The sequence below is a fragment of the Trachemys scripta genome, chromosome 3 (assembly GCF_013100865.1).
Source record: "Trachemys scripta elegans isolate TJP31775 chromosome 3, CAS_Tse_1.0, whole genome shotgun sequence".
NCBI lineage: Eukaryota > Metazoa > Chordata > Testudines > Emydidae > Trachemys > Trachemys scripta.
Window position 1 is genome coordinate 200,155,819 of NC_048300.1, and position 13,508 is coordinate 200,169,326.

The following is a 13,508-nucleotide window of genomic DNA, read 5'->3' on the forward strand; positions in this document are numbered from 1 at the left end:
CAAATATTTGCACTGTAAAAATGATAAACAAAATAGTATTTTTCAAGTATCAGAGGGGTAGCCGTGTTAGTCTGAATCTGTAAAAAGCAACAGAGGGTCCTGTGGCACCTTTGAGACTAACAGAAGTACTGGGAGCATAAGCTTTCGTGGGTAAGAACCTCACTTCTTCAGGTGAGGTTCTTACCCACGAAAGCTTATGCTCCCAGTACTTCTGTTAGTCTCAAAGGTGCCACAGGACCCTCTGTTGCTTTTTACAGATTCAGACTAACACGGCTAACCCTCTGATACTTGAAAAATACTATTTCTTTTGGTTTTTACTGTGCAAATATTTGTAATCAAAAACAATATAAAGTGATCGCTGTACACTTTGTATTCTGTGTGGTAATTCAATATATTTGAAAATGTAGAAAACATCAAAAATATTTAAATGGTATTCCATTATTCTTTAACAGTGCGCTTAATCACGATTAATTTTTTTAAATCGATTGACAGTCCTACCTGCCACCTAAATGGGGCTCTTGTCATCCCTCAGTTCCTTGTTACTGCCTGTAGCTGCAAGACTGAAATGTTGGTAGTGTCTGCTTCTCTTGTGCACTGTGCGGTTAACTTAGCTTAGTTATTTAATGTTATTAATTAGCATTAGAATAGTTAATTAAGTTCTCTTTTTCTCAGTGGCCTATTAAAAATGTATTGTAGTTAGTGAATTTTTAGTAGCCTCCTCCCACCATACAAGAGTTCTAGAATTATGACAGCCAGTCACCAAGTGTTAAGACCTATGCAACCATTTTTCATGTTACGCTGCCATATCCATCAAAATGGTTGCCCTCAGTGTTAGTATGTCTTTGGGAAGAATACATTCTTGAACATCATTCCATGGTCATTTTTATTGCAAGTGCAGCCAGAGAGCAAGGGAGGCAAAGTTGAAATTTTCCTGCTGGAGAAATCGATGCAGACTCGGGGAGACCTTCAGCGGCATAGGTGTAGACTTCTACTGGCGCCGGTGGGTGCTTGACCCCCCTCTGCCCCTGGCCCCGCCTCCTCCCCTAAGCACGCCACGCCATGTTCCCGCTCCTCCCCCTTCCCTCACAGACCTTGCTACAGCTGTTTGGCAGCGGCAAACGCTGGGAGGTAGGCGGAGGAACGGGGAGGAATGAGGTGGGGGGAGGAGCTTGGCTGCCAGTGGGTGCAGAGCACCCACTCATTTTTCCCTGTGGGTGCTCCAGCCTGGAGCACCCAAGGAGTTGGCGCCTATGTTCAGCGGTGTCTCAAAATGTGAGTTAGTCCATCTCTGTCAGCATCCTGAAAACTGCTTTCCTGGGGGTCGTTACATGAGCCAGAGGGTAGGAAGGATTCAGATCTTTATACTGTTTTTCTCAAGGACAGGGTTAACGTTATATCTCACCCTAAAGGTATGTCTACTCTTACAGTGATGTGTAGCATACAGACATTGCACATCCAGGTAGCATGAGTATAGATAGCAGTACGGCTGGGGAGAACGGCATAGGTGAGTAGAAGAGTGCCCTACATGCCCAAATCCCCAAGATATGTATTCTACAAGGGCTCTGTCTGCCCAAGCAGTGCCTTCTGTGTCGACACTGCTCTTCCTCACTGCAGTGAGAGGCTCTGGCAGCAGGGAAAGCCATTGCCGGGCCTTTCACTGCAGTATGTAGCTGCACACAGCAGTGAAAAGTAAGTGTGGACACAGCCTGCTTTTCACTGTAACATGTAGCTACATATCAGGGGGTAGCCGTGTTAGTCTGTATCTACAAAAACAACAAGGAGTCTGGTGGCACCTTAAAGAAATAAATCTGTTAGTCTTTAAGGTGCCACCAGACTCCTTGTTGTTTATGTAGCTACATGTAGAGTGCCTATATTCTACACGCAGCCGTAAGTGTAGCCATAGCCTAAGTTCCTGCCTAAGGAGGTATCAGAAAACCATATAAATTGGTCCATTCACCTCCCAGTTTTTTAAGCCTCACATTACTGGAAGTGAAACAAAGCTTCACACACTGGATGTAGTGAGAGCATTGTCATTTTATTCAGATAGAAACAAATATTCAGGAACACATCTAAGCTGTTTGTCTCTTGCTGACAGGGTCCAGGTGCATCCTGTATCCACTCTGCGTTGATCCAAGTGGGTCTCTGACTGCATAAGAACTTGTTATGAGTTAGACAAGAAACATCCTCCTAGAGACATGAGTTAATTCCACTAGAGCTCAAGCAGCCTCTGCTGTCTGTGTGGGGAACATTCTCATACCGAAGGTATATAGAATAGCTACGTGGAATGTGAGCCACATATTTACCGCTCACTGTTCCATAGTGCAGGCTTCCAGATCAGATGACCATTTTGGTAGGGCTGTCCGTCAATCACTAGTCAAGTAGAACTCCGTTTATCCATCTCCAAGTAAATAGATAACTGCTTCTTAGCCACCAAGAATAAAACCATGTGGACAATCACTTGAAGAAAGAAGGGTTACATATACAATGGTAACTATGGTTCTTTGAGATGCATTGTCCACAGATTCCTTGACCCACCCTCCTCATTACTACTACAGAGTTCTGTAACACCTGGATTTTATAGGGGTGAAGGAACTGAGGGCTGATTGGGCCCACTCCACCCTTTTTGTCTGGAGGAAGGGAAAGGGAGGACACCTAGGGCAGAGCCACAACCCCAGAGAGTTACTGGGTTATACAGGATATTGTGAACTGAATATTACAAATATGCAAGTTCAGGTAGAAATGTCTAGAGTATTTTTATAAGGAAAAGTCCCATTGATGAAGAAATAAACTGGTGGTTATGCTTAGCTGAATAATATTTTACTTAGTTACAATTTCAAAGTCTTTTCTTATGAACAGACTTCTGGAATATTTTGACTTTTTGTTGTTGTTGGGACCTGTTAATTGTGAGTGCTCCGCATGTCTGAAAATCAGGCCATTGACATTAGAAAACTGATTTAAACATGGGTGATGTTATTTAAAAAAAGCTTTTGTTTGGCTTGCTGCAGTAAGGTAGTCAAGGTGTTACCCCCCCCCCCTTTGTGGTGAGTATATTCTATGTCAGAAGAGCAATTTCTGAAATTGCTGAAACCAGCTAAAAAGCTGTAGCTTTTGGAAGCCTCTTTTTCCGTGCAGTAATGCCTTGTTCTTTCTAAAACACTTTCTATTTCAGAAGAGGAATAGAATATTTATGATTTATAGAACATTCTAATCCAACGGCCTCTGAGAACCTATTAATAATGCAACTAAAAGTAAATGTAGTTGTTTATTTGTACTGCGGTAGTGTCTTGGGCCCTGATGAGGGCCCCATTATATTAGTCACTGTACAAACACACAAGAAACCCTGTCCTGAGAAGCTCACTGTCCTAAGTAATTTAGAGTTTGCCTGTGCTGGACTTATAGCTGCAATAGGGTCCTATGAGCATTTTTCTCTCTTAGAAACCCTTCTTTTGTATTATTAACTCACTTACTGTCCCCTATAAAATCTTTTAAAGGTGACTTGCAAATCATTCTATAAAATTCTTAACCGTGACGATATTGGCCAGGTGCCCTGAAAACCAAGTGAAGAGGGTCATATTCAGTACAATTTTAAATAGTTTCTTTCCCCAGCAGAGGGCAAACTGTGTCCATGCTCAAATAAATACAAGAGCTGTGTTAGACTTCATGTGAAATATGTTTGCAGTGTTGTAGCTGTGTTGGTCCCAGGATATTAGAGAGACCACGTGAGTGAGGTAATATCTTTTATTGGACCAACTTTTTTTGGTAAAAGAGACAAGTTTTCTAGTGACAGGGCTCTTCTTCCGGTCTGGGAAAGATACTCAGGGCTTGTCTTCACATAGAGCAGTGGTCCCCAACCTTTTTCGTCTGGCACACCAGACGATGAACCACGGAGGACCGTGGCGGTGGACGAGCATCCGCCAAAATGCCGCCGACAAGCAGCAACGTCAATAGGCGCCGCCGCTGCCGAGAAGCAGCGTCATCCAGAGGTGTCACCGCCTAAATGCCGCCAAAAATTGGTGGCATTTCGGCAGCGACGCCTCTGTATAACGCTGCTTCTCGGCGGCATTTCGGTGGATGCTCGTACGCCGGCCAATACGTGGGCGCACTTAGAAGCCCCGGCGGGTGCCATGGCGCCCGCGGGCACCGCGTTGGGAACCCCTGACATAGAGTGCTACAGTGGCCTGAGAAGGAGACCTGGGACCTACAAGGAACAGACTGCAAAGTGCCTTGATGTCCAGAGACACTGGCAGTGTAGACCTGGCCTCAGAGTGTCACAGCTAAATACAAGGTGGAACAGATTGGCATAAGTAGTTAACACATATTTAAGGGCAGGTCTTCACTACCCGCTGGATCTGTGGGTAGCGATCGATCTATCGGGGGTTGATTTATCGCATCTAGTGTAGACGCGATAAAATCGATCCCCGATCGCACTCCCCGTTGACTCCGGAACTCCAGCTTGCGAGAGGCGGAAGCGGAGTCGACGAGGGGAGCGGCAGCAGTCGACTCGTCGCCGTCCTCACGGCCAGGTAAGTTGACCTAAGATACACTAACTTCAGCTACGCTATTCGTGTAGCTGAAGTTGCAAATCTTAGGTTGACCCCCCCGCTAGTGTAGACCTGGGATAAGAGACCATTCAAGGTGAAGTGGCCCATTGACATCTCTCCAGTTATAGGACAAAAAAGGGGAGTTAGGTTACAGATTGTTGTAATAAACCATAAATTGGGTTTTTATTAAGTCCATCATTTTAATATCTATCAAAGTTATGAGTGTAATCTCATAGGCTCATCTTTTGAAGGTGTTGTGCAGGTTTCCTTTGAGGACGAGGACAGAGAGGTCAGATATAGAGTGATCATTTTGTGAAAAGTGTTCACCAATGGGTGAGATTATGTTTTTGTCTTTTATCATTTTTCTGTGTGAGTTCATTCAAAAGTGTAGTGTTTGTCTGGTTTCACCCACATAGTTGTTATTGGTGCACTGGATGAGATACACCACATGTTGTGATAGGTGTGTGTAGGACCTAGGGATCTTAAAAGATGTGTTGTGGGAGTACTGATCATCATAGCAGCAGAGATATGGTCTGCAGGTTTTGCGTACTCTCCTCTCCATTGTCCAAGACATTAATGAAAATATTGAATAGTGCTAGACCCAGGACAGACCCAGTGGAATCCCACTGGATAGGACCTTCCAGTTTGATCACTGCTAACTACTCTTTGAATGCGGTCTTTCAATCTATTATGCATCCACCTTTTAGTAATTTCATCTAGACCCATTTTCCCAGTTTGTTTATGAGAATGTCATATAGGACTGTATCAAAAACATTATGAAGATAAATGAAGACAAATGAAGATAAATCACTTGTACAGCTTCCTGCCATCCACTTCACCAGTAATGCTGTCAAAGAAGGAAATTAGAATAGAATATTAAGATTGGAAGAGACCTCAGGAGGTATCTAGTCCAATCCCCTGCTCAAAGCAGGACCAATCCCCAACTAAATCATCCCAGCCAGGGCTTTGTCAAGCCTGACCTTAAAAACCTCCAAGGAAGGAGATTCCACCACCTCCCTAGGTAACCCATTTCAGTGCTTCACCACCCTCCTAGTGAAATAGTGTTTCCTAATATTCAACCGAGACCTCCCCCACTGCAACTTGAGACCATTGCTTCTTGTTCTGTCATCTGCCACCACTGAGAACAGCCGAGCTTCATCCTTTTTGGAACCCCCCTTCAGGTAGTTGAAGGCTGCTATCAAATCCTCCCTCACTCTTCTCTTCTGCAGACTAAATAACCCCAGTTCCCTCAGCCTCTCCTCGTAAGTCATCTGTCCCAGCCCCCTAATCATTTTCGTTGCCCTCCGCTGGACTCTCTCTAATTTGTCCACATCCCTTCTGTCATGGGGGTACCAAAACTGGACGGTGTATTCCAGGTGTGGCCTCACCAGTGTCGAATAGAGGGGAATAATCACTTCCCTCTATCTGCTGGCAGTGCTCCTACTAATACAGCCCAATATGCTGTTGGCCTTCTTGGCAACGAGGGCACACTGCTGACTTATTTCCAGCTTCTCGTCCATTGTAATCTCCAGGTCCTTTAGGTTAATTTGGCATGATTTGTTCTTGACAAATCCATGTTGTCTATTATTTATTACCCTATTATCCTCTTAAGTGCTTACCAATTGATTGTTGAATTATTTGTTCCAGTATCAGTCCAGATCTCAAAGTTAGGCTGACTGCTGTATAGTTCCTCGGGTCCCCTTTGTTCCCCTTTTTAAAGATAGGTACTATGTTTACCCTTTTCCAGTCCTCTTGGACCTCACCTGTCCTGTATGAGTTCCCAAAGATAACCACTAATGCTTCTGGGATTCCTCCAACTATTTCCATAAGTACCTGGATGAATTTCATCAAGCCATGCAGACTTGAATACATCTGATTTGTCTAAATATTCTATAACCTGTTCTTCCCTTATTCTGGCTTTTGTTCCTTCCACCTTGTAGTTAATATTAAGTGTGTTGAGCATCTGGTCCCAATTAACCTTTTTAATAAAGACTGAAGTAAAATAGGCTTTAAATCCCACAACCTTTTTCATGTGATCCATTAATAGTTCTCACATTTTCGTTTGTCTTGCTCTTGTTCCTAATGTCTTTAAAGACCCTCTTGTTATTGCCTTTTATGTCCCTTGTTAGGTGTAACTCATTTTGTGACTTAGCCTTTCTGATTTTGTCCTTACATTCTTGTGCTATTTTTTTGTATTCTTAGTAATTTGTCCATGTTTCTAGTTTTTGTGGGATTCCTCTTTTTTTTTTTTAGGCCATTAAAGAGTTCCTGATGGAGACATAGTCATCTCTTACTATTGTTCCTATCTTTCCTTCACATTGGGATAGTTTGCTGTTCTACCTTTAATATTGTCTCTGAGAAACTACCAACTCTCCTTAACTTATTTTTCCCTTAGAGTTTTTTTCTCATGGAAACTTACCTACGAGTTTTCTGGGTTTGTTAAAGTCCGCCTTTTTGAAGTCTGTTGTCCTTATTCTGCTGCTCTCACTCCTTTCCTTCCTTAGAATACTGAAATCTATCATTTCATGATAACTTTCACCCAAATTACCTTCAATCTTCAGATTCACAACCAATTTCTCCCTTGGCTGGTTAGCTATGCTGTCTGAGTCCTGTAGTGTAGATGCAGCATAAGTCATCAGAAGACATATGCTGGCATAGCTATATCATCTCCCCAAACAACATTATCTATGCCAGCTGAAGCACTCTTCTGTACGCATAGTTGCATTTACACTGGGAGTTTTGCTGGCATAGCTGTGTTGGCTGGGTGTACGTGATTTTTTTCACACTCCTAGACCACACTGCTGTGCATGCAAAACTTTGTAGTATAGACCAGGCCTTAAAAACAATTTCTTGTATGACTGAGAGATATTAACCTGTTGTCACCCAGTACAGTTTTGGGAGAGACTCTTGTGTCTTGCTTCTCAGTGACCACTCCTATGCAGCTTACAGTCACGAGCCATGTATAGCTTTTAAGGTTAACGTGAGAATGATATTGGTGAAGACGTAGAAAATGTTTAGAATCTTGCTGATAACTGCACGTGTAAGCACAAGGGTGGAAACAAGCTTGTCTGTGAGGCATCTTTTTTAGAATCGCCAAGTGTGCATTTGCACATTTTTCTAATGTTAAAGCTATTAGAAGCTGTGAGGAAATGTAACCTCTCTGTAGTATTAGCTCATTCTTTTCATCTGATTCACTTGGCTAGTTAGATCTTTAACTCTTTGAAGCTGGAACAATGTCTACCTCTGGATGTGTACTGTGCCTTGCACAATGGGCCCCTGATCCTGACTGGGGCCTTTGAGTGTTAGTCTCAGTCACTGTTTTATTTAACCAATTCATTATTTTAGAAAAGGTGAGACTGCAGTTCTTAACTATTAATACTTGTCATTTGTATAAATTTGATACAAAGTACTCTTCTTTTCTTAATGCCTTAAATTTGAAAGCACAGAGAATACATTTTTTTCTCCACTGATTAATATGGGATGAGAAGCAAGGTTTCTTACTACTTTAATTTGTTACGCTGTCAGTTCCAGAGACTCACATCCAAGTGGGATACTGTTTGCGTTCAGTGGCTTTAAATTAATTCATAATGGACTTCTTTGGCATCACAAAATTACTACACAGTTGCGGATATCTACAGACAATGTTTGCAGATCGGATGCAGATACAAATTTTGTATCCACGCAGGGCTCTGCAAATGACATTGATGGACTGATAAGAAGCAGGAGGAGAACCAAGAGAAGACAGTGCTATAGAAACAACGGTGGCAGGGGGACAGGATTCAACGTGAGAGTAATCATTAGTTTTGAAAAGTACAAAGGAAAAAGGTGGGCTAGAAATCACTAGATTTGGAAAAGAAAAAGATGGTTAGTGATCATGAAAGAGCAAGTTTGGTAGAGTGCAGAGGGAGGAAGCAGGATTGGAGAGGAGAGAGGATTCAGTGAGATAAGAAGAAAGTAAAAGCAAGGGATGTAAATAGCCCATTCAGGAGGTAAAGAGAAGTAGAACAGTAGTTGGAGAGGCAATTGGGTTGAAAAGCTGTTTGGGTTATTTATTTATTTATTTTTACAGTGGAAGAATACTGGAGCCTGGGTTGTAGTTTGAGTGGAAAGAGTCAGATTATAAGGAGAGGTTGAGGGTGAAGCAGAGAAAATTGAGGGGACAGCTTGCGGTAAGGGAAATAGAGAATTAAGTGAATGACCATCAGTCAGTGACAGGAGGGAAAGGGTGTGAAGAGGGAAAGAAACAGTAATGAGATGGTAGCACTTGGACACAAAAGTGATGCATGAGTGATAGACGTAAGGGTAGAGGGAAAGTGATCAAATCTGAACTGTTTGATCTTCAAGTCAGTGCAATCCTGAGAAGAATCCTGGGGAAAAGGATTGAGGATAGAGCGGAGGGCGACAAATGATGGAAGCTATAGGGTGAATCGTAATGGGGGAGGGAAAGAGAACAGCTGTTAGTGGAAGATAACCCTGAAGGAGGAAAGGGTGAATTTGTAGTGGAGGTAGTCTGTGTGATCCCTGGATTTTCTCCACAGATTTTCAGTAGCACAGGACTTGGATGGAAGAAGTGGTTGATGGTTATTTAAGTGGATGGTGCAATAGGAGAGGGACAAAAATATTGAGGGTGTTTTTTGGGGAGTCAACTATAAAGTCAGTGGAGGTGAGTGAGAAATGGAGGGGACTCACAACTGCTGAGAATTCAGGGATGTTTATGAATTTGGGATCATGGAAGGACGGTGGGCAATATTATAAGAAATATATTGGTCAAAGAGACGGTCCCCTTATTCCATTAAACATGTGGGAATTATGTTCCCCCATTTTTTACAGGATAACATATTTGGTACACAAAAACATTACTTTAAACTCAATAATACATTAATAAGTTAGAAAAAGTAATTAGTCTCACTGTCACTGGGTTTATTTAACTAATTCTTTATGGTAGACAAGATGAGGCTTAACCCATGAGGACACATTTTCAGCCTCATAACTATATACATGAAATTACAACCTATAACATTACTATAACAATAATGCTCAGTGCATCATCAGCCTTACGAAGACACCTGACATGACAAACTTTGCATTGGATACCACAATCATATTATAAGGATGGACATGGGAGTGCAGGGGGTTCCCCAAGGCACAGAGCGTCACAAATAGTTATCATCTTCATTTCAGTCTTTCTGGGGTGAAGCCCACGTGGCTTGCTTCTATCCCTGACAGTACTCCTCTCAGGTTTGCTACCATATATGAATGTGATGTAAATCCTTAAAAGACAAAAAACAGAGTAGTTGTTGATAGTTAAGAATAGTCCACCCTTGTGATGATCTTGACTAAGTATCCTTAAGTGTTTCTTTCCTTCTTCTGTTTAAGCATCACCTCCTTTGTTCTAAAGGGAGAGGTGGTGGCAGGTTCTGATGGGTGCATCATATTTCAAAATTATATCTCAAAAGGCCACTGAATAGCTGAAATACCATGCCAAAGACTAATGACCTCTTGGTGTGACCCTGATAGGAAGGTCAGAGTTCACATTTGGGATATTTCTTGATTTAGCAGTCTAATGAATGAGTTGACCATCTTTCAAAATTCCAGCTCAATAGGAATGTAGAGATTAATTCAGCCACTCACCCTGTTTCCAGGGTCTGAATTGTACTGGATGCATGACTTCGTACTAATCAGCTAGATATGGTATTTACACACAGATTTTCTAATGTGGGATATTTTTAAACGTCTGTGCTCTTTCCTTGCACAGATTGATCTACTCATTGTTTGACTTTCTTTGAAAAACAGAAATCGCCTGCCAAGAAGCTGAGCCATGCAATTAGTAAATCTCTTGGTTGTGTGCCCACTAGAGAACCACCTCATCCTGTATTTCCTGAACAGCCAGAGAAGCCTCTTGATCTTGCTCATATCGTGTGAGTATCCATTTGTATGTGTCTTTCATTTAATCAAAACTTAAAACTAAATTGATACCAAAGTAGCTGTTTGCGGATGCATTTAACTGCAGAATTTGTTTTTTTAGTTCCATTTGGAGTCACCATGGAGTTTTTACGAGATGTAGTTTTGTAAGTTAGAAAGGATCCCTTAAACAGATTTATCATTTTACATGAGTTTGTTCTCTGGAAAAATGTTAAATAAGTAAATGGGCTAGATGGACCTTTGGTCTGACCCATTATGGCCGTTCTTATGTTCTTAAATAAATATTCTGTTAGCAGAAGAATGATTGATACATACTGTATAGGTCGTCATCATCATCATGTTCCCATTACGCCTCTGGCGTTTAGGGCAGCGACGAAGCTCCTCCACTCCTGTCTGTTTCTGGCAGGTCTTTCAATGGTTCCCCAGCTGTGCCCCAGGTTTTTCAGTTCAGCTTCCACAGCTGTTCACCAGGTTGTTTTCAGGCAGCCTCATTTTCGCTTGCCTTCAGGTGTCCATCTTATTGCTACTATGGTGATGGAATTAGTTTCCATCCAAAGCACCTGGCCAATCCATCTCTAACACCTCCTGGCAATGATGGTGCTCAGATCCTCTTGGCTGCCCTGTGTCAATAGATCTTGGTTTGAGATTGTTCTGGGCCAAAAGATACGGAGGTTTTTTCTGAGGCAGGTTGTACGGAATGAAGACAGTTTGGACATGTCAGACTTTCTCATTCCCCAGCATTCTGCACTATAAAGTAGTGTTGAAAGTACGCGGCTCTGATAAATCTTGAGTTTGGGTTTGGTGGTATTTTGATGGTTTCCAGACTGTATTTAAGCTCCTGAAGTTGTTCCTGGCTTTATTGATTTTGTTACGGATGTCCTGGCTTGTTCCACCGTCCTGGCTGATGGTGCTGCCCAAGTACGTGAATGTTTCTACATTTGTGAGAAAATAATCCTCTATCCATATTGGTGATAGTGAGGCAATATTAAAGGTCATGATATCTGTCTTATTGCAGTTGATTTTCTGTATGAGTATGTTTATTTATAGATCATGTATTTTCTGGATATTATCCATATATTTTATTATATTCTATCTGTGCTTATTTATTAAGAATTCAGTTTTGCAAAGTACTGATTATCCTCAGCACTCACACGCGTGAATGGGAGTTGAGCTACTCAAAGCCATGTCAGATCAGGTCCCATCTTATTTATTTTGCTTGTCATTAAAGTGCATAAACAAAACTGTCATCTAAAGGCTGTAACTACTTCTGAGTTCATATTTTATAGAACACTCTTAAAGTATCTGGTGGTTGCCCTGAGCCTGGTGTAAAATTGTGGCTTGCTGTGGACCTTGGCTTCGCAAGTTATTTATTTTTGTCTCATTGATTGGACTCCTATGCTTTTCTGTTCAGTGGTGTTATCTCTATGGTTTCAATGTGGCTTTATTGTGAAGCTGGCAGAATGGTTTTACCAAAGAGACATTGTCATATTGTTACAATTTGGCAGATCTGTGATCAATCTGGTATTTTCGCTTCTTGGTCTTATCAGTTCTGGACATCAAAATCAGAATTCATGAGATAATTGAAATTGTGTGAGCATATACATGTAATAAGCTTGACCGGTAAAGAGACAATGGTTAATACCGCACTAAGTGTTGCAAAAGTCACAGGTTTTTCATGTCGGCAAAAATTAAGCAAAATGATTCAGAGAAAAACAAGGGAAGAGAAGCAAAGCTATGGGGACATCATTTAAATAAAACTGAGGACTCTAGTTTCATACAATATTCAGTAAGGACACCAACATTGCAGCTTTAAGACTGAATTAAGTTGGTACCATTGCTGTTTTCATTTGTCCTTGTCAGAAAGATAGATTCATCTTAAGAGGTTTTCTCTTCTTTTTACAGTCTCTGAATTGAAAACCAGGATATCCGAATTTTAGTGTCTCGGTCTTTGAAAGTTTAATATTAAACAGTTCCACTTTGACCTTTACTAATGCCTTGTGATTTTGATTGACAGACCCTTTTATCATCCCCTTTTAACTGTTTTGACAGTCATTGAAGAAGAGCTGGAGGCTAGTCTGTCAAAATACGGACTATTGGAAAGGTGAGAGTAGTCCAGTAGTGATGATGATTATAATATAGTGGAATGCTGATCTGTCTTCCCCTTTATAAAGAACACAGAAGATACTGTAGCTTGACATGAATGTAAGTAGGAATAGGAAATGGTACCTACTGTAGTCCATTCTTGAACTTTTTGAAAGCTATATTTTTAAGCTACGCTAATTCATTCTTGGCCACATGATACAAAAGCTGGAAAAGAATCAACTTTTTGTGTCACATGCTTACAGTGGTTTTAATCCTATGCAGCCAGAGTTGTTGGATCTGCTTCAATGGGATATAATTGTTCTACTTTTCTCTGTTAAATTGGGTTCAGAAAAAGAACATTTCTATTAGTGCTACTCTTCATTTTAGAGTCAGAAGTGGTATGTTATCGTAAATTAATGACTCCCCATGTTAACAAAACAAGCAGGAAGAAAATTGTCCATAATATTAGAAACAATAGTTAACCACATGGACTGGCTGAGACATGTTGTGGAAAACCAGCTTGAGCTGTTAAGCTCTTAGGCGAGGTCTGGTGGCAAGTGATACTTACTATCTGCATTGTTTAGATTTTCACATAATTCCAAGATCATCGTGGATCAATGTCAGTTCACGTTTTCCTCTTTGGATTCTCTCACCGAGTTCCTCCATTTTGATACCAGCTAACTTTTACAAGGAAAAAACAGTATTATAACATTTATAACTTGTTCAGAAAGAAGGACCTTATTCTGTGACTCTACATGAAAAGAATATATGCAAGTAGTTTCAAGTTAATATGACTGTGTAAATAAAGGTTTCAGGATCTAATTCCAAAACGACCAGTGGAAGTTTTATCTATGGCACAGATTAACAAGTACATTGAATTATTTCTGTCCTCTGCTGGAGACATTAATTGATTAATGGATCAGATGAATCTGTGCCAAGAACGTAGTGGTTGAATTTTCCCCA

At 41.2% G+C, this 13,508-nt stretch overlaps 1 protein-coding gene across 7 annotated transcripts in view; it reads left to right on the plus strand.

Moving 5' to 3' along the window:
- The window catches only part of DTNB (dystrobrevin beta), a 294,840-nt gene that overhangs the window by 104,325 nt on the left and 177,007 nt on the right, over positions 1–13,508 (plus strand). For all 7 annotated transcript variants that reach the window (XM_034766839.1, XM_034766840.1, XM_034766841.1 and 4 more), the window contains one exon: positions 10,335–10,459. In XM_034766839.1, the coding sequence (XP_034622730.1) occupies positions 10,335–10,459 (125 nt within the window). The remainder of the gene's footprint in view (positions 1–10,334; positions 10,460–13,508) is intronic.